This window comes from Epinephelus moara, chromosome 21 (assembly GCF_006386435.1).
Source record: "Epinephelus moara isolate mb chromosome 21, YSFRI_EMoa_1.0, whole genome shotgun sequence".
Taxonomy (NCBI): domain Eukaryota; kingdom Metazoa; phylum Chordata; class Actinopteri; order Perciformes; family Serranidae; genus Epinephelus; species Epinephelus moara.
The window spans coordinates 19,598,686-19,618,834 of record NC_065526.1 but is presented as its reverse complement, the minus strand read 5'-3'; the positions used below and the strand labels follow the sequence as shown (position 1 = coordinate 19,618,834).

Below are 20,149 nucleotides of genomic sequence, written 5' to 3'. Positions count from 1 at the left end.
CAGAAATTTAATCTGGAACTTTTTCTTTTTTTTTTTAGGTTACATCACTTTTAAAGTGAAGCCCCATCATGTGCACCAGAGAGGGTAAATTTAATGAGATGTAACCATTTTGTGCCTCGTAAAAATGGATTGCAGAGTTGAATTGGGCCTATATTTGACGTACAGACACACACACCTCCTCTGCAACACCCCCTCCCTTTTTTCTGATCCCCGCTGGTCAATGCCACCCTCAAATCAGTAACATGAACATCAATAAGAGCGGCTTCATGTTGAAGAAATTCAAGCCATCTTGTGAGGTGTATAATGGTGTTGAGCTAAGAGAGGTGGGCTTGGACAGGGCATCTAGGAGCTCCTACAGCTGTTGAAATGTCTCCTACGGGGTTATTTAACAAAGTCCATAAAGAATCCACTGGCTTCATCGTTTCCTTTTCTTGCTCCAAACAATGCTGAGCCTCTCTTTCCATTTCCCTTCCAGTTATGTTCTTTCCCCTGTCTCACACAGCTGAGTTCAAGGGCACAACTCTGTACAACGTATGCAAACGAGGTATCCCTCTTCTTTCTTTTTCCATCTCATGGTTTCCATTTAATTCCGCTCTGTTGCTTCTTCCATTTGGGAACAGCTCAAGTAAAACAATAAAACAAGATCCATATCATTATCCTCCAATTCCAACAATCCTGCCTTGTGATTGGCCGCAGCGTCCCATTAGTCACGTGAGAGAGCCAGTCAGTAGGTAGGAAGAGATGAGGCGGAGGGCTGCAGGGAGCCGGAGGAGTTTGAGCGTCTCATGTGAGGGAGGAGGTAGGAGTCCGAGCACAGTTGGTGAACGTCGAACCGGTCCTCCTTGCGGTAGGCCAGACAGCGCCGGATAAATGCCTGCAGGGCAGAACACATTATAAAACGAGCTGCAGGCTGTGTGACTCTTCATATTTACTCAAGAGATACAATACAGACAGATATGCTGTCTGCTCCTTTGTCTACTTCGTGGAAAAGGCTGCACTTTAAACAGCTCTTTTTATAGCGACACATGAGATGATTCAGATGATCCAGCATGTGCTGACTTGTCACTGCACTAGGGCCTGACCGATTTATCGGCCGGGTGATTTAATCGGCCGATTATAACCATTAGAGAATAATCGGCAATTGGCCAAAAGTTGGCCAATTGACGCCGATGTTAACACTTATATTATCATCACTAATAAAATGCAGGGAATATGGTGTTTTACTTAGAAATGATTTCCTTGTGTTACTTTTTGCACTATAACCTACCTCTGTTAAAGTGGCAATAATAAGAGGAACTCTGGTACTGTGAACATACATGTCAATGTCTTAATTCATATAGATTTTGCATGATTATTTTATTTCCCAGAGGTTTGCTGCCTTTTTGCACATCATATTTTTGATTTATTTTGTGTTCACATTGTTCATATGCTGCTTGTTCCACACAGTTTCTAATAATAAAGGTATTTGAAAATAGTACAATGTTCTTCCTTCAATTTATATCTTTGTAACGAGTGCTTGAACTATATTTAAGCCATCAAAAGGTATTTCGGGGGGTTTTAAATTGAAAAACGTAAAAATTTAATTGGCCGCTATAGCGGTTATGGGATTTTTTTATTCCATAATATCGGAATCGGCATCGGCCCCCAAAAATCCATATTGGTCGGGCCCTATTGTTTGAAAGCTCTGGTGGACATCGTTACTTAAAGGGATAGGTTTTGAAGCGGGGTTATATGACGCACTTATCCATAGCCATGTGTACTACATACAGGAGGTGGCGGTCAGCACGACCTTGCCCTCAGACAGCCCTTTGAAACAGGGAACTCAACTAAAAGTGAAACAGATCTATGCTCTCTTCAAAACCAGACTCCATTGAGAGAAACACAGTCATTTTACCTCTCTGAACACAGGAGCTGCTCGTCTACTGCTGCCTCCATCAGTTAGATTGTTTGTGTTATTGTGTGACTTTGGGTTAGTTCTGATCCTCCAAAGTCACACAATAACACAAACTAACTAAACCATCAAGGCAGCAGTATGCTATTTATTATTGCAATTCTTCGGACTGTCCAATGATCGTAAACAGACATTGTGTTTGTCAGGCTGGAGAAATTTTCACAGTAATGTGACCGAAAATATTTAAGACCCATCATTTAAGACAATTTCAGACTTTTTATGGGCTTATATTAAGAAAACTTAATTTAAGACATTTTAAGACTTTAACAAGGACCTGTAGACACCCTGTTAACATTTGCCAAATGTCGGACATTTTGAATTGCTTTTAATATTGAGGTTAGTAGCCCTTTAATATCCCTGCTTGTATTTATATACACATGGCATTTTGGGTTTACAGGCTTTTTGGATCAATGTGATGAAGTACTTTAGAAGTATTTTACCAGTATTTAATCAACTGCATTAACTGGACCCAAAACAGACATTCATATGTGATTATTTAATCTATAAATCTGTGTGTGTGTGTGTGTGTGTGTGTGTGTGTGTTACCTTGGCCTCTGTGCTGGCCTGTGGTTTAGCAGGGAACTGGACCTCTGTAGCTTTGAGGATGGTGTTTTCCTGGAGAATATCCTGCTGTGACTGGTTGTGACCAAACGGCTGGAAAACACAAAATACATTCAATCACCACCACTCCAACGTCTTCTACACTGATTCAACTGTTAATTATAATTAATTCACTAAAGCCTGGTACACTGTGCGATTTTAGGCTGTCCGAAAGATGACCGATGTGAAAGAAACGTGATAATATCTTTGGTCATGGCTCTAAAACGGTGGTCCTTCATCGCCAATGAGAGAGGTTCAAGGACGGCCGTTGTCACAGTCTTGCGATCAAAGACAGCGTCAGAAATTTGGGATGACCATCTCACTGTGTGACTGCTGTTATAATAGAAATGCAGCATGAAATGACGCACTGGCGCTAAACCCAAACAAACAGATGGATAGCAGCTCGCCATGGAGGCAAAACACTAAAAGAAATGTGTGGGATTCCAGCAAAGAGGAAAACTTTGTGATGATGATGATCGCATAAAGAGCAACGAAGCATGGAAGGACATAGCGGCAGAGTTGCAGCTGCCAGATGAGCAACCTATCAGTATATAGTACAGTGTGCCCACAGAACTTCAGGGTTATTTAATAATGTGACCCTCTATGTTGTGCTTCACAGTTGGAGAAGTAATAACCCGTGCAGCATCACTCAGTATGGGAAGCTGTTGCATCGTACGCTGTAGCCTGTGATTCAGTAGGTGCTGTCACCCTACAGTCTGCATACATCAAACCTGATGTCGTACCCACGTTTATTAGATCAATGCTGCCCAGTGTTGCTGCACTAAACTTATAAGGTTGCTAAAATTGCACAGTCTGTCAGAGGCTTAAGAAAGAATCCTTTGAATGTTGAACAATCTACTGGAGGTGTGTATACGGTTTTCGCCAGACTGTAGCCAGTCGTTGGAGTTTGGTGTTGTACCTTGCGTCCGTAGAGGCACTGGAAGAAGATGACTCCCACAGACCAGACGTCCACCTTGTTGGAGATTTTAGGTGGCTCCTTCCCGACCACAAAACACTCTGGAGGAAGGTACCTGAAACACACACAGAATGTAATCAGTGCCATACAATGTAGTGACAGATAACGTGTGTTGACCCTTTTAGACTGACCATAAAGAGGACTTTAACACGTTAATGTGTCCAGGGTTCATACACATTTTAACCTATTCATTTTAAAAACGTTTTCATAACTTTTCCAAATTTTTTACCTCATTTCCAAGTCTTTATCTAAGTGGTACAAAATAGGTCGGCAGATCATTGGATGCAGCTTTGTATTGGTTGAGCGTCGGTTAAAGCTGTCTTGCAGCTATACTGATTGTGACCATGGGAACCCTGTGTGTGTGTGTGTGTGTCTTGGTGCGCATGTGTCTGAAGCCCTTTGTAAACAGAGATTCACCGTACTGCCATAAAGAGGATCAACGACTACACCGGCTTTGTTTTTTCGCACTAAAGCAAACAACAGTGACATAATGCTTCCCTGGTGTTATGGAAGGAAGGGGCGTAACGTGTAAAACAACAGGGTCTGCGTTTAGTGTCGTTTTACACAGACATTGATTTGTGGCTCTTACCAACAGAGGAACAACAATGCCCCCCTCGACTTGGTGTGCATATGTTTTATACAGACATTCCCGCCTTTGTAAAAGGGGCTTGTGTCTTACCAGTAGGTGCCTGCTCCCTGTGATGTGAGGTCCATCCCGTCCACGCCATAGTTATCATCATCCATAATCTTAGACAGGCCGAAGTCTGTGATTTTGATTTCTCCACACGCAGTACCGTCCACCAACAGGATGTTACCTGCGCACCACACAACACAGTGAGACTCAGTAACACCAACAGCACGTCATCGTAAACAAAGCATCAGATTCCTGTAATCTGCATTTAATTCCACATATGATTCATAAAGCGTTTTGAGCCTGTGACCCACCAGGTTTGAGGTCGTAGTGGATGATGGGGGGTTTGATTTCGTTGAGGTAGCGCAGGGCGCTGACAATCTGCATGACAATGGAGCGTGCCTCCTTCTCTGACATCAGCTTGTTTTGCTTCAGGTAGAAGTCCAGGTCGTTGCCTTCGCAGAACTCCAGAACTGTACAGAACCTGAGAGAGGAGAGGACGCAGACACACACAGTTAAATACAGCAGAGAAAAATCAGATTTAACAACTGCACGTGAACAAAACTGAGTTCAACTGTACTCTAGAATTTAACAATACTGTTGTTTATTTATCGACCCTGAAGTAGAAAGATCAAATGCTCATCTAGTTTCTTTGAAGAGAAAAGACTGAAGGCTAAGAAGGAGGAATTTAACATCTCCCTCCTCCGCATGCAGGTCAGGGGTCAGAGTCAGGACTCTCTGCTTCTAAATGAGCCTGACTTAAGTTTCCAGTCATGAAAGTGAGCCCAAGGGAAGCTCTGCTAACATGGTACAATATGAGCTGGGGTTACACTCGACCTTTGGACTCCACACAGCGATAGTTTCGTCTGTTTATCTGGACAAACATACAGAATTGTTACAACTGCCTCCAGTTTCTTTGAACCGTCTTCTGGGTACGGGTGACTAAAGTTCACATGCTTGGTCTGCAATTAAACCTTCAAAAATATCTTCCATTGTCTGGGCATGCCGACGCTGAATCATGCATTTTTCTGTGAATTGCTTTTACTATTTACTCTTTCCCAATCTGATAACACCCATCTGATGTTTGCTCTTAGGTGTAACGCCGACTGACGTAGAGCATTGAGGCTGAATACAAACCTGCATTAGAGTATTTCCTGGGCAGGGCTTTAAAAGGTTTGGATCTCACTAACATACATCATGTTGTTTTAAAACCACGGTTAAACATGTGAGTGCCGGGTGATAAACAACCTCAGGATATGTCAACCCAGCAGGGCTGCAGCTGGCAGAGGTCAGAGGTGACTCACGTGTCAGTATCCAGGGAGAAGTAGTCATACAGTTTGACTATTCTGGGATGGTCCAGCTGCTTGTGTATCCGGTATTCCCTGCATGCATGCCTGAAAGGAAATAAATGTCAACGTGGTGTGCGTGCTGCTGGAGAAACATTTTGTCTTTGTGTACCTTAAGCTGGGGGAGGCAGTTTTTTGGAAAGTGGCAAACATGTTGACCTGATAAAGATCCAAGCAGGACCGAAACATCTTGATTAAACTTTCATGGCATGACGAAAGTGTGCAGGCGTTTCTTTTTCCTTCATGTAAGCTGTTTTTGGATAGCCCTGCACCTACATAATAATGTGCGTATAATTACTCTCCTTTATCTAGTTTTCTGGAAAAGGCAAATTAAAAAAAAGGCCAGAATGTGAAAACACACCCTCCTCCTTCTCTCCCAAATCCCCACGCCACCAGACGAGCACAGGCAAATTCACGTGATTCATACAGTAACCTTTGCGAGTACTAGTCATTCATTCCAAGCATCACGATCGTGACTATAGCAGCAATTTTATGAGTACTGCCCTCCTGTTTTCTTTGCAAAACCTATCAAGCCTTTTGAGATGACAAACTCTGACTTGAGGCTCCAGCTAACGTTAGCTACGTGCAACCTTTTTTTTTATCTAAAGACGACATCGAAAAACTTGTTCATGGTTTTTTCTCAAGCAGATTTGACTACTGTAATGCCGTGTTCTCAGGCCTCTCAAAGAAATCTTTCAACAAACTTCAGATTAGGGGTGTGCCATATCATCTCATTCACAATAATACCGGTATAACTTTTAATATGATACCCCTTATACTGGCAACAACAAGAATGGCTCAAAGTGAAATTATTACCGACTCCGCGGTGGTTCCAAAAAGAGGAGCAGCTTCAGTAGTGTCGAATGAACTGTGGCGTCCTGAATGTTTTATGAACAGTCCCGGACTTCTCAGACTCTTTTAGCGACTTACCGCTCAGAGGGAACTCATTCAGCGGCTCCTCTGGCAGCAGCACAGCGTCTCTCCCTCTCCTCTCTCGCCGTGCGCACACGGGATTTGGTGTCGTCAAGTGATTTTGTCATAAACCTTTGGTAATGTAAACCTATGTTTACCTGCAGCAGCACGTCTACTCCCAAGACGAAACATTAAGAACACATTACTCTGGTTTAAAGGCTCTTCATTGGTGTCCTTTAGATCTTCGAATTCATTTTACAATTTTGATTTTAGTTTTTAAATCTCTGCATTGCCTGGCTCCTGACTATTTATATGATATGTTGGTTAGATACGTTCCCTCTAGATCCTTAAGATCCTCCACCTCTGTTCTACTAAATGTCCCCCAGAGTAGAACTAAATCATACTGTGATGCTGTATTCTCCATCTTCGGCCCTCGCCTCTAGAACAGCCTTCCAGAGGAGGTCAGACTCTCTGATTCAGCAGACAGCTTCAAACGAAATCTTAAAACCTGTCTTTTTATACTTGTATTTATGTAGCTTTTATTTAATTAAGTGGGATCAAACCTAATTCCTATTTTTTAAGTGTGTGGTTGTATATTTGTATCTTTGTCTCTGGTAAGGCTCAACTATTAGCAACATTTACTCCCTTTCTCTGAAACACTTCGCTGATAAAGACACATTTTATTGTGTCTATTGTCAGACTTTCTTTGAAGCCCCTTTACCACTGGGCAACAAAAACCCCAATAACAGCCACTAACATCTGGCTTTTGTCTTTAAAGGGAAAGATTACAATCTGCATTCACCTCCAGGACTAACAACTGCAGTAGTCACGAGTCACGATTTATCAGCTCCAGCTTTGATAGGCTCTGATCGGCAGTGATGGAAATAAATTTCGCCTGTCTCCAAGCAAGCAGTGCTGTGACATTATTCCAATTTGGTTTGCACCGAGTTTAAACGAGAGGTTAAATAGATAACAGATACAAGGAAGAAGTACGTTCATCACACAGGATACGAAAAACCAGCAGAGGCCTATACAATTGTCTTGTCTACTGGCAATGGGAAAGGAGTCTACCGCCAAGTTTTAGCGAGTTTTTTCATGTTTTTAAAACCGGAATATACACACTAATTTTGGTGGTGAAAGGGTTTCAGTGTCTCGTTTAGACTCTCATTTTAACACGCCCGTCTCTAGGTTGCTTTGCAGTGTAGACAGTTGTTGCCAACGCTGGAATAGCAACTTTCTCAGCAGGATTCTCCTCCATTGAATCTCTGACCATCTGAAGGGGTGTGCATGTGCATCTGCATTTGTAGAGCAGCCAATAGGAACGCCCTCATTCTGAATTGACCTGTGACTGGCCAAGGTCTCGTCACAGGCTAGCTTTTTAGAGCCAAGAGGAGGTGCGGAAGTCTTTCTCAAACCACTTGAGTTACAAAATGCTGAAAGGTTAGTATGGAATTTTTGCCCAATGACATTTTAAGAAAACTGCTTACCCCAGCTTTTAGTTTTCTGTGCGTGTGTGTGTATGAGACCTACTTGTGGTAGTTCTCCTTTTTCTCCTCTCTCCAGTTCTTGTTGAGCTGGTGGATTTTAACAGCTGCGTAGCGCTGCTCAAACAGGTCAAAAGCCTGTGTGTGACAAGAAAACACACATATTTGTCTCCAAACATGCTCTGCAGAGAAAGGGGGATAGGAAAGAAAAAGAAAAAGTAGTCCAACCAAACAGACATTACCTTATAGACTTCACTGAAGCCGCCCCTGCCCAGCAAGTGCAGCAGCAGGTACCTCTCATTCAGCGTAGGGTGGTCTTTAAACCTGTGTGAGGAGGCACATTTGTTTTATCCTTGTCACCTTAAAACGCTTAGCAAAGATGATTTTTATTTCACTTCCATATTTACATTCCTTTACTTAAATGTCTCCACTTGATCAAGTAAACTAAACGTCTTGACAATGTAAGAAATCACAATTTAATTACATTCATTAAGTGAGTTTTTAGTCCCAGTCTTAACCATGACGTTACTTGGCATGTTATGGTGCTGCATGCAGAACAGACTTACGCTGAGCTGTCCTCGTTGTTTATCCTCTTCAGCTCTCTAATGTGAAGGTTTCGCACCCGCTCCAACCGCTCCAGCTCAGCCTGGATCTCAGCTTCCTCCTACATAAATACACCGCATAAGATTATTTTGCTGGTTCAAGGTTCATGCGCTAAAAACTAAAATATACAATCAAACAGTTCAAGACTCCATCGGCCTTATAAAACTGAATGCATAACCATCTATTACATTTTCAGTGTTTTAATGTTCATGTTGACCATTTCATGAGATAAAATGTCTTCTGGTCACAATGTGTTGTGATCGATTGGATTTTTTTCTGATACTGACCTTCTTCAGATGTCCAAGGCGAAGCTTGAAGATCTCTTCCTGCTCGTGGTACTCAGCGAGGGTCAGTCTGCCAAAATATGGACAAGTCAAAATCTCCAGGCAGAAAAAAAACCCCTCAGAAAACAGTTTATTTGGAACATATGTTTCAGACTACAGCAAACATGATAATTCAACTTCAAGTCATCTTGAAATGATTTTTTAAAGCCTCCAACTGAAGAGGCAATGTGAACAACTATGATGACTATGAAGCTGATCATCTACTCAACAGCAATGGCAAAAAACAAGACCAGAGATTTCTTTACTTGGGTGAACAAGGTGGAACTGTTACTGAAAGTAAAACGAGTATAAGGCGGTCAAGTCTGGGATTGAGAGTCGTTGCAAAGCAAATGCGTTAAGACTGATACGACCCAATCCAAGCGCGAACATGGGTGTCAGTGTCATTGTTTCCTGCCCAACAAGACTAATAACGTAACCGTGGAGTTTTCAAAATAAAACGGGGACAGCTGCTTTATCAAAAGTCTCAGTTTAGAGTTGTAAGGACGCTAGGCAGAAACGTAGCGATAGTGGATGTGGATGTAGCCTGAAAGAGGACTATGATGTACAGCTACTAAGACTTCTACAGTCAAAACAATATAAAAGGGACGATCATCCGTCCAGCATCCTTCAGTGCTGCATTGATTTTGATGTACTCACAGCTGGGGCAAGGAGGGCTTGAGGAAGGGGTCCGAGTCGTTGCCATTGACCACCTTAGTTTTGCGCTGCTTGGGTTCAGAGGTGGAGGCCACCGACAGGGAGGGAGACGCAGGGTTCGGAGGCTTCCTCTTGGCCAGCAGCTTCCTTTGTCGCTCGATGTCCTCCCTCTGCTGGTTGATGCCCTCCTGTTGCCTGCAAAGAGAGGAGGACACAGAGGTGTAGGGGAATCAGTCATATGGGAAAGGCATTAGCAGACAACAAACAGCCTTTCATATGTTTTGCTCCTGGCTGTGAAGTGAAGCATGCAAAGAAAATCCACTTAAGAGCCACTCTATTTCTGACCCTTCAACACTGTTTAGAATGCAACGCTCGATGCAAAAATCTAAAAGAAATATGGGGACATTCATTCAGATGAAAACGATGCATGCGTTTGCCGTCTCTCACTTGATCAGGTTCTGGAATGCGTATCCGTCCGTCCACTGCTCCGTGTAGGACGCTCCGTGCCTGACAGTGGTGAAGTGACCGAGACGGAGACGGTCCTGCATGCTCTTCTCACGACACGACTGCTTCTCCTGGGTGCTCTGTTCACAAAAACAGGCAGACAGATATTAGAAATAATAAGCAGTGTTGCTGAAGGCATCTCATAAGGAACAGACGAAAGAGAAGAGACACACAAAATGTGACAAACCCTCACCTGTAACCTCTCTCCACCCAGACTAAACGTGTGGTAGGTACATATATCTTTGAAGTTGACTATATTGTGACAAGGTTGCTTGTACCCTAAATCCTATAACCACTGTGCAACACCAGCCCAAGATGGTGGAGACCTTAGGAAAACAGGTGGCTGGTAAAGAGATTTTAAGATCTACCAACCCACAGACAGAATATTCCTCTCAGGAGTCGAGGACCAAAGCAGAGCTATAACACCAGAGAATATTGACTTGTTATCGGATAAAGTGTTGCTCTATTTCTGTTGCATGAGCAATGGCACTTCTTTGCAAGCAATATGTTTTTAATCTTCTATCTGTAGCTGACACATTAGGTGTAAGAACATTGTAAGATGATATACGCTGCGTCCAAAACCGCGTATGACGCACTGCATACCCATAGGGATGTCACGAAAAGCAACACTACAGGTATCAGGGATCCAGTTTCTGCCAACTAGTATCCTAGTCTGCCATCAAACGTCAAAGGAAGAAGAGGAAAGCCCACCAGCACGGATGATCAAACACAAACAACACGTGGAGGATGGCCACAAGTGCAGCCGCATCGACCGTTCCACCTTGACGCATCAAAAAGAAAAGCGTTTTTTCCTGCGGCCAGCGTATTTTTTAATTCTTCGCAATGGCAGCGGCATATATTTACTTTGTGCTATAAATACAAGCAGCACGGGGCGTCGGTGGCTTAGTGGTAGAGCAGGCGCCCCCATGTACAAGGCTGTTGCCGCAGCGGCCCGGGTTCGACTCCAGCCTGTGGCCCTTTGCTGCATGTCACTCCCTCTCTTTCTCTCCCCCTTTCACACTTGTCTGTCCTGTCCATTAAAGGCTAAAAATGCCCCAAAAAATATCTAAAAAAAATAAATAAATAAAAAAATAAAAAAAATACCAGCAGCACGACAACCCGCTGAGCGTCCATTCTACGACGAGTGTTTTTTGTTTTTTTTCTGGTCGCTGAGAGCTGAAAAATGTCTAACTTTGGGTAATATGTTGTGCTCGCCACTGGCTTGTTTTATCCAGCCGTTCAACAGAAATGAAAGAGGGGTTAGGCCAAAAAGCCTTCCACAAAGACCAACCTTGACATCTTAAATGTACAAGTGCTAAGCAACAACAATGGAGGAGCAATATATTAATATATTGCAAATTATATATTAGAATCATGAACCCTGATAGGACAGTATCTTTGCGTTTGAGGCGGATCATCGGTGATTAATAATAAAATTAAATGTACATGTTTTTAATAGAGGATTTTCTGTTTGAGTACGTGGGATTGATTGTTTTGTGTTTGTTTGTGATTCCCACCCTTGGTATGTATCTTTGTGGACGCACTGAGCTGTAATTACCACGTCACTTCTTGAGAGCTTCCTTGCTGGTTAGAGCCATGTAACCATGGTAAAGCGTGCCAACCTCAGCTCTAACGGCATCTGCAATACCTTACAGCAAGCATGACGAACCTCTTAAGTTTTTAGTGTTTCTTCACGTCCGTAGGAGTAACGTTACTTCCGCTGTTAGAAAATGTGAGCAGCAGGCGAACTTGTGCATCCCGCTAACACTTCAATTGAACCGTTATTGACATTACAGAGCTGTCTTGGTCACTGTCTGCCATTTTCTGTTATGAATACTGTCGTCTACAGCATTGCATCGTGGGATATTTATGCCAACATAATGCTCAGTGTTTGCATGGTGTAATATTTCCTTGGCAACAGAATGCAATTCTCATACTATTGGTTTCATACCAAGGTTTCAGACATACTAAAAAAAACTCATATACTACTTTAGTGTATTGAATATAATGTTATTAAGGAATTTCAGATGGAGCCAGTGTCTCTGTTAGGCTGATATACAGTGGGCTGTGTCCCTGTCAGTTTGTTTTCCTTTCTGCCCACAAGAACTCAAACACAGTGACGTCTTAATGCAGCTATTCTTTCATTAGACGTCCAGTGAATAGACAAAAGGCTGCATATATGCAAAGACAGATACCTTCTCTATAAGCAGTTTCTTGCTCATGGTGATGCACTTATTGAGCCTCTCTTTGTATTTTTCCAGGAGTTTCTGCTGTTCGTCTATCTGTCGCCGCAGGTCACAGTTAGCCTGTAAAGGACAGTCATAATCATAACACAAACCTGACATGATAACTTGTTGTTGATAACCAAAATGTAGATTATGTGCGATGAACTCACCCTGAGCAGGTCGTCTATTCGCCCCTCTTTTTTTTCCAGGTCCAGACTCTTGTTGCTCTCCAGAGCAGCGAGTTTCAAGCCTGTCAGCTCCGTCTAAAACATTCACACACAGAGACACCAGTCAGAGCTGTATTAATAACTGTACAATGAAGTGTTGCTGTGTGAGTGTTTCCTGTGTGCGTCATATTACCTGGACACACTTGCTGGAGGAAGCTTTAGGATTGTGTTCCCCAAAAGACAGACTCGTAGGAGAGGAGCTGTTCTGCCGGATCTACGGACAAACAGGTATTTTTAAACCTTGTAATAACACACGGAGACTCACATCCACCTCGTGTGCAAATAACTCATAAATAATCCTTGTGCAATGCACTCTATTGTTTGTGCAATACTCACGATAGAGCCCGGGGCAGAGTGTGAGTTCTGTGGAGAGCGGCGAGCCGATGGGAGTCCTCTGACTGGACTGGAACCATTTCCACCCTGCTGGAACTTTGCAGAGGAAACAGGCAAAGTTGAAAATGTGGATTAAAAATAAAAAGGATGGAGCCATTTTGGGATGACGGGAGTTGCTGTAATACTCACATCAAAGTAGTCGCTGATCTTGGGCCCGCGTGTGGAAGTCTTCCCTGCATTGAAAATTGAACAGATTTAATGCAGGCCATCAGTAATGCATCGATGCCTACATTATACTGATTTCTTGCCGGTGTCAGTCATACCTTGACTACTCTCTGAATAGGTATCAGCTTTCCTTTTCCTCCCTCTGGACGTCTCAGAGTGCTTCTTCTCTGGGGTCTGTGAATCGATGGGAAATAAGAGAGGAGAATTTAAAAAAAAAAAGGCATGAGTCCCTTGTGTTTTACCTAACAAAGCTGGTGCGAGTGGTGGTGTTGAGCAGGAAAGAGCAGCAGGAACAAAGAGTACATACTGAGTAGGCAGGGGAGCTCCCTCTTTTCAAATCAGAGTTCTAGGAAGAGAAGAGAAGGAGAGGTGGAGGTAGTGGGAGAGACAGAAAGACGAGTGGGCAGAGCAAGGACGCACCGACAACATGCAACTGTGTCAAAACCAGGTTTCATTGTTGGTGTATTTGTAGCAAAGCAAATAATACTTAATTTCAGCTTTTGTTCCGTCTTCTCAAAACGAATAAACAGCCTCGGCATTCAGGCACACATGTGGAGGCGCAAAGAGCGGCGTTCATAAACAACAACTGTCATTTGAAGCAGCGTTTATAAACACCAGCTGCCAATATAAAAAACTATATTAAAGGGGACTTATTATGCTCTCCTGTATTTTGTTTCTTATATATACTGTTACAATGACGGATGTTCAAATTAAACGTGGCTAAAGTTTTAAATACTGAGGTAAATGTTTGTAAAACTTCAGGCTTCTTACCATTCTGTATTTCCTACTCTGGCTACAGTATGACGTCATAGTGTGCCGGTTTTCTTTTTATCATCATCTGCGGTACGCTACTGCAAGTGTTTACATCACGTAGCCTACACTGCTACATGTAGCTACATGCTAACACTGGGGAAACATGTAAACATGGTTGCAAGATGTTGACAATTTCTCCCTGATTTCAGATCATATTCCTGCTGGAACATGTCCGGTTGTGTTAAGAAGCATTAGTTGGTGATTTTGCAGCCTGGGCTTTTTCAGGAGGTGGGCTTAAAGAGACAGGCGCTAAACGGAGTGCCTCAGACAGGGGTTTGTGTGTTTGTTTGTGTAAAAAGAGCGATTTGGATGAATTTTAAGCAGATTATTTCCTGTGAATAATAAGGGACGAGTTTTCCTGAAATTTTAGGAACTCGTTAAATGATTTTCTGTCGTGTTTTCCTTTAAGCAATCACACATATCCTCTCCCTGACGCTTGGCTGTTGTTCTGTAAGCTCTTTGCTTGTTTTAACTGCGTATTTAAATAACAAGTCCATTTAGTGTTTTCCCCAGAAACTGAAGAAATTCTGAGATATAGGCATACTGTCTATATTTAAAGAAAAAAAAAATCTTAGTAGTAGTACCTATAAGACATGCTGCCAAGACAACGTAGATATTAACTGATATTACGCAGACCCTTACAGCGTGCGGCCCTGCCTCTTTAGATTTAATAAGACATCTATGACAGTAACGGTCTTCCTCTTAGCACGCTCGATGTCGGTGACGGCATCATGGGTTCTGTTTTCCTGGGAGACCTTCAACACACTGCACATCTCCTCATAGATTAGACAGGAGGAACACTATACTCCACCTTAGGGAGCTTCACGATGGATAGCAAGCTAGGTAATTCCCTGGATGTTTTCACGGAGGACTTGGGATGTCTCCCTTACCGAGTCCTATTCCTCCTTTGCCTCTGCCACTAATCTCCTCTGATTATTCACTATGTTCAGGAAACCGCTTCTTCATTTAGGCCATCTTAAGTTACATAATTTCATGGGCTTGAAATGTAAAGCGGTGTTTGTGTTTTATTGCTGTTTAAATGTAGGCTATTATATGACTATTTAAACCATACGTACTGTAGTTGTTCTATATGGCTGGATTTCTGGAATGTTGGCCTTCAAGGAGAAAGAAATCTAGTGTAAACTCTGATCCATGCCCAAACTGACTGTGTCTGTGTCTGTTGTGTTTTACCTCTGACTCCTTGTCGCTAGATGAGCCCAGACTGCCATAGCTGTGGTTAGACGACTCGTTGGCCAGACCCTGCACACAGTGAGGATTCAAACACATAAGTGAACACATACGATATGAAAATATGAAAATACTCTCCACAGGTGTGCGGTGCTATCCGAGTTCAGAAAACCTCATGAAATGTAAACAACAGTGAAACAAAGCCTGGGGGCTGGCCTCCAGACTGACACGTCTGATAGGAATCCAGATCTTCAGTTGTTAGGTGTGTCACTTGGCTCTTTTCCACCACATGCAAGGAAACCTTCATCCTTTTTAGGAAAACAGGAACTTTTACCTTCTTTTCCACCATGAGAACCTGGGTGTGGTTTTTAATTTCCTGCTCCCACTTTTTAAAGGCATAGGAGCTAACATGGTGGCGTTAACACAAGTCTCAAGACTGCTACAGCTTGTGCGCAGCATTCTTTCTGCTGCAAGCAACCACTAGTTGTCGCCAGTACTGATATCGGAACTTGAGATTGGACATTTCTGTTTATTAACATCACAAGAAAGCAGCTAATTTCTAAATTAGTCTCCAGAAAGTGTTGTCTTGTGAGCAAAGATTGTGAATAAAACAAAGCTGGTTAAAGCTATTAAATCCTTCCTTAGTCAGGAATAAGGAGCGCACAAATTAAAGCTATACTATGCAGGATTTTCCTAAAAAACAATGTCTAGACTCATACAGAAGTAATCCCTCTAAATCATCACTGATGACCCACTAGAAGAGTGTGGCGGTGTCTTTATCTGCAGAGACTCTGCTTGTGTTTTCTTATTTTCTGTGATCAGGATGTTTATTGGCGTGTACCCCTACAGGGCTCAGGTGAGGTCAGGGCTTTATACAAAGGTAGCTATCAGGTGCCAGACCATAGACAGCAGACACAAAGAAGAAAAAATACAAATATAGCAAGGCAAAATGCAGATGAGAGTCAATCTGGGGTTGGGTTTCACTTTGAATTTTGCTGGTGAGCGTGTTTACATACTGTAACCAATAATCCAGCATAGTATACTTTTACTTTTAGCTCATGAGGCTCTTGTCTGAAGTGTGTGTTGCGTCTCAAAAAAAAGGCTTTCTGTGCTGCGGTTACCTTAGCACCTCCGCTGGTGCTCCCAGTGCTGCCTACTGTGTTGCCACTGACAGCCCCTGTGAACCTGGCCTCCAGCAGCTCCTGTCTCCTGGGGTCCAGGCTGTGCAGCTCCTCCATTGGGCCTGACACAAGGGGATCAACAGAGTAAGGTTAGACGCTTGCATTGTCATCACTACAAACAAACAATGGTGACAAGCGCAAGGAATGAGAGCAACTGAGCTCTGAACATTATTCTTCGAGGACATTACTGGAAAGGAATAAAAACGGGCACTAAGAGAAGGAGCAGAGGACAGTATCTGGGGGCGGATTAGAGAAAATTAGAGTGATTAGAGGATAAAAATAGAAAAATGGATTTGATTCAACTGGGCAGTGGAGGTAGCTCTTTAAAAAAGATGCACTTTCATGCTACGATGGAAGATACTGCAGATGAGTGACACTGCATTTCTAACTTAAGCAGGAAGGTCATTCCACCACTGGGTAGTCAGGAGGGAGAAGAGTCGAGGCCGGGCAGAGTGAGTCTCCTAGTTTGTCAGCACAAAAATCCTCAACCGGCCCCTCTATTATCTCATAAGTTAGCCTGTCACAATGGCCTCATTGCACTGTGCTAAACTAGTCTGTGATATTTAGGGATCCCAATAGCTCAGAAGCCTTGCACATGGAGCATGATGTCAGCTGGGATAAAGACACTGGAAGTTTTATACCAAAGTCATTCCTTTCCACAAGCTAACAGGCAATAATACAGTTTAGGGCCTTTTAGTGGTGGCTAATTCAAATGCTACACGTGTGCATCCACGTTTCAAACACTGTTGTTTAACAGGCCAAACAGACTTTTGCCCAGTTTTACATTTCCTCACTATACAGACAGCTTTGAAGATGCTGGAGCGGTAAATCTGACCCACACATAAAATTATTTTCACACAAGCAGCAGGCTATATGCTGCCTGCCTGGGCCTTGTTCTATGACAACCAGTCTCCAGAGAGAGAGAGAGAGAGAGAGACACACACACACACACACACACACACACACACACACACACACACACACACAGAGGTTCTCTGCTCCCTGCTGACTGCTGCTGCAAGTGTTTGTTTCCTTACTGGACATTTCCTGGCTGTCATCTTTACATAGCTTGAGGCACAGGGGCAAGCCCTAAAAGGCATAATGGACATTATGAAACTCCTGAGCAGCCAGTGAAACAGAAAGCACAGACAGAGGCCTGCGTGAGGTTACCTGAGGACAGGGGGGGGGGGAGTCATTTAGATTAATTAATCTATACAGCCAGAGCTTCATACTGCACCATTGTTTGGTATCTTAGCACATTAGTATTAAGGGTGAAAATTAATTATCATAACCACAACCCCTGTACAGTGATCACAACACAGGCTGTCAATCGTACCGACTTATTCACATCATCGCTGTGTAGATATTTTTTAACATATCATGTCGTGTAGCTAACTCACTCAGCTGGAGGATTATAACCACTTGCTCCCACTTGTGATCATTCTTTTGTCACATCACATCCAGCAGCTCAGCAATGTCGGAGTAAACAAGAGTCCCAGCATGTCGACAACAATGTGAAAAACAGAGGCATCCAAACTGGGCACACATGTAACACCCAGGGCCTGTTGGTAAGTTTACCATGCACTGTAATGCATTAATGGATGCATGCATAGCTACGTTATTTCATACCCAGCTAGATGCTGTTGAGGGGGCGAATGTTACTAACTGCCACAAAACACTGTTATCACATCAACAGCGACGAGAAGCAAGAAATCATGTAAACTGACAAACAAAACAAGCTAGCGCTTCCTTTGTGCAAACATGATAGCTTGCTGCTACTTAGACTGGCCATCAACTGAACTGACAGCTGACGTTTGGCTTCCAATTCACGGCATCAGTGAACTTGACATCCATTTTTACTTCACCAAACGTTAGCTCGACACGGCCAAAATAATCCACTTCTCCCGCAAAGGACACACTTTAAGGAGAACAAGAGTCAGTCGTGCACTTGGCGAGCTAATATACCTTCCTTGCTCTTTGCGGTCGCCGTTATATGTTGTTGAGAAATCGTTGGGGACGAGGAGAGCTGCGACCAAGATGGCGTCGCCTCCAAACTTCCACCACCACTTCCACTGTTACTTTGGACACTCATGAAGCCACTTTACCGCCGAGAGGAGCCAGCGTACACACTGCCGTTCGCGGAAATCCCAAACTTGCGTCCATCGTCTGACACCTGCTGTAACCAAACAGGCCCGTAAACGTGAGTCCGAGCGTTTTTGTGTCGCTAGACGTCTCGCATTTTGTGACCCGTGAGGGTCCTGCGGAGGAGCAGCTTCTTCTTCAGAGACTCGCTGAAACGGATCCAATGTAACCTTTGCATGATGACCGCACCGCGCGCCTGTCAGCATCCAGTTCACGAGCGGAGCTTTGATTCTAGTAGGCGAGGCTATCGCGAGGCTGGCGCGCACCTAGCAGCGCGATGGGGGATGGCATGACACCGAAACAGACACTGATCTGGGATCATTTTACCCTCCTCCAAACTCGCCATAGGTTCACTGGGAGGCACATTTCAGCGTCGACCTGAGAGCAGCCTCTTGTTTGGGTGAAAACAACAAACACCCCGAAAAAATGGCCGAAAGTTCTTGTCTGCTCGAGGAGAGAAAGAAAACAGGAACACACACACATGCGCGCGCACACACACTATATATGAATATGTATAGGTACTATGTATATTTAAAAGCCAAAATGTTTTTTTTATTTTGACGAATTTAGGGACTGTTCGTTATTTATTAGGGGGTGGTGCAAAAAGGAGGAGGCTTGTCAAATAATTTTTTAAGCACTAAGGAGATACTTGTGTTTTTGTTTTGGCTTTACAGAGGGGTGTACACATTTAAATGGCCACAGTTTGTATTTATCTTCCCCCAGCTTTTTAAAGAAATCATGAAGGCATGTTGTCATGAAAATAATCACGCCATTTTTTTAATAGCCAGAAACTGTAAAAACAGAAATTATAATTGGATTTTCACATTTCCGACAGTCCCTGGATACATCATGTGCAATGAATGCTTCAGTCAGGAACAAACATAACCGAATCGTAGCTTAAAATAGTGATATTTTTATATCTTCCATGTCCTTTATTTTGTATCGTTGTAATCCTCAACTCAATAAATATAATCTAAAAAAAAGAAAGAAAGAGTATCCAGTACAGATAATGTACTTTTTACGAAGTACGAGTATCAACCGCATAAAATGTGTCAATAGTTCTGTCAGTAATTTTCCAATAAATATAGCACATAATCAATTTAAGGCTTAAAATAACTACTTCTGGTTCACTTTCACCCATTTCCGGTTTAAGCCACACCCACTTCTGGTTTAAACCCCGCACATTCCGAGTACATTTACAGATACAGATCATTTAGTTGGTTGAACAGATGCAGATAGTGGTGTACTTGCTCATCCCTAATCAAAATACCATTATTCTTCTTGTCATTTAAAATTTGATAGTATGCACGACAAGAGTGAAAAACTGAGGCTCTTTGTCGTTTAATTTTCAAACATTAAAGGGTAAGTTTTAGAAATTGAATAACTAGCCTGATTCACGGTAGATGGAGGGTCATGCATTTTCCGCCTGTCACTCAGGAAGGCTCAAGGAAAAATATCTGTAGCTTCAGAGAGGGTAAAAAAAAAAAAAAAAAGTCACACCCCAGCTACCCTCCTCCTCTGACAAGTAGAGAACCGTCCCTTAAGTCTGCCAGTTTTGACACAAAAGCCTGGAAAAGAATACAAGATATACTTTGTTAATTAATTAGTAATTATTTTGCCCCCTTTTTGTCCTACATTTCATTTTATTTTAATTTAATTATTTAATTTAATTCAATTTATTCTATTCTATTCTATTCTATTCTACTCTTATTTTATTTTATTTTATTTTATGTTGTCTGTATATTGGACTCTGATCCTGGCTTACTTTGATTTTATGGTGTCTTGTAAACCCATGCTGGCTGGGCATAACTGCAGGACACAATAATAAAAA

The 20,149-nt window shown here is 42.8% G+C and overlaps 1 protein-coding gene across 2 annotated transcripts; it reads right to left on the bottom strand.

The window, feature by feature from the left end:
* Positions 1 to 19: 19 nt before the first annotated feature.
* On the bottom strand, positions 20 to 18,787 carry LOC126408748 (serine/threonine-protein kinase tousled-like 1-B). 2 transcript variants are annotated; one of them, XM_050074392.1, is made up of 22 exons: positions 18,142 to 18,787; positions 16,117 to 16,238; positions 14,999 to 15,067; positions 13,302 to 13,340; positions 13,093 to 13,168; positions 12,959 to 13,002; positions 12,773 to 12,865; positions 12,570 to 12,650; positions 12,380 to 12,472; positions 12,180 to 12,290; positions 9,928 to 10,064; positions 9,484 to 9,675; positions 8,791 to 8,857; positions 8,467 to 8,564; positions 8,143 to 8,224; positions 7,947 to 8,038; positions 5,463 to 5,552; positions 4,473 to 4,642; positions 4,207 to 4,342; positions 3,471 to 3,582; positions 2,498 to 2,605; positions 20 to 874 (listed from the first exon to the last, which is right to left on the bottom strand). In XM_050074392.1, the coding sequence occupies exons 1-22, from the start codon at positions 18,266 to 18,268 to the stop codon at positions 725 to 727; spliced, it is 2,289 nt and encodes a 762-aa protein (XP_049930349.1). In that variant the 5' UTR covers positions 18,269 to 18,787; the 3' UTR covers positions 20 to 724. The 2 variants fall into 2 exon arrangements, with proteins under 2 accessions (XP_049930349.1, XP_049930350.1); XM_050074393.1 differs by lacking the exon at positions 13,302 to 13,340 and having other exon boundaries at positions 18,142 to 18,786.
* Positions 18,788 to 20,149: the final 1,362 nt, after the last annotated feature.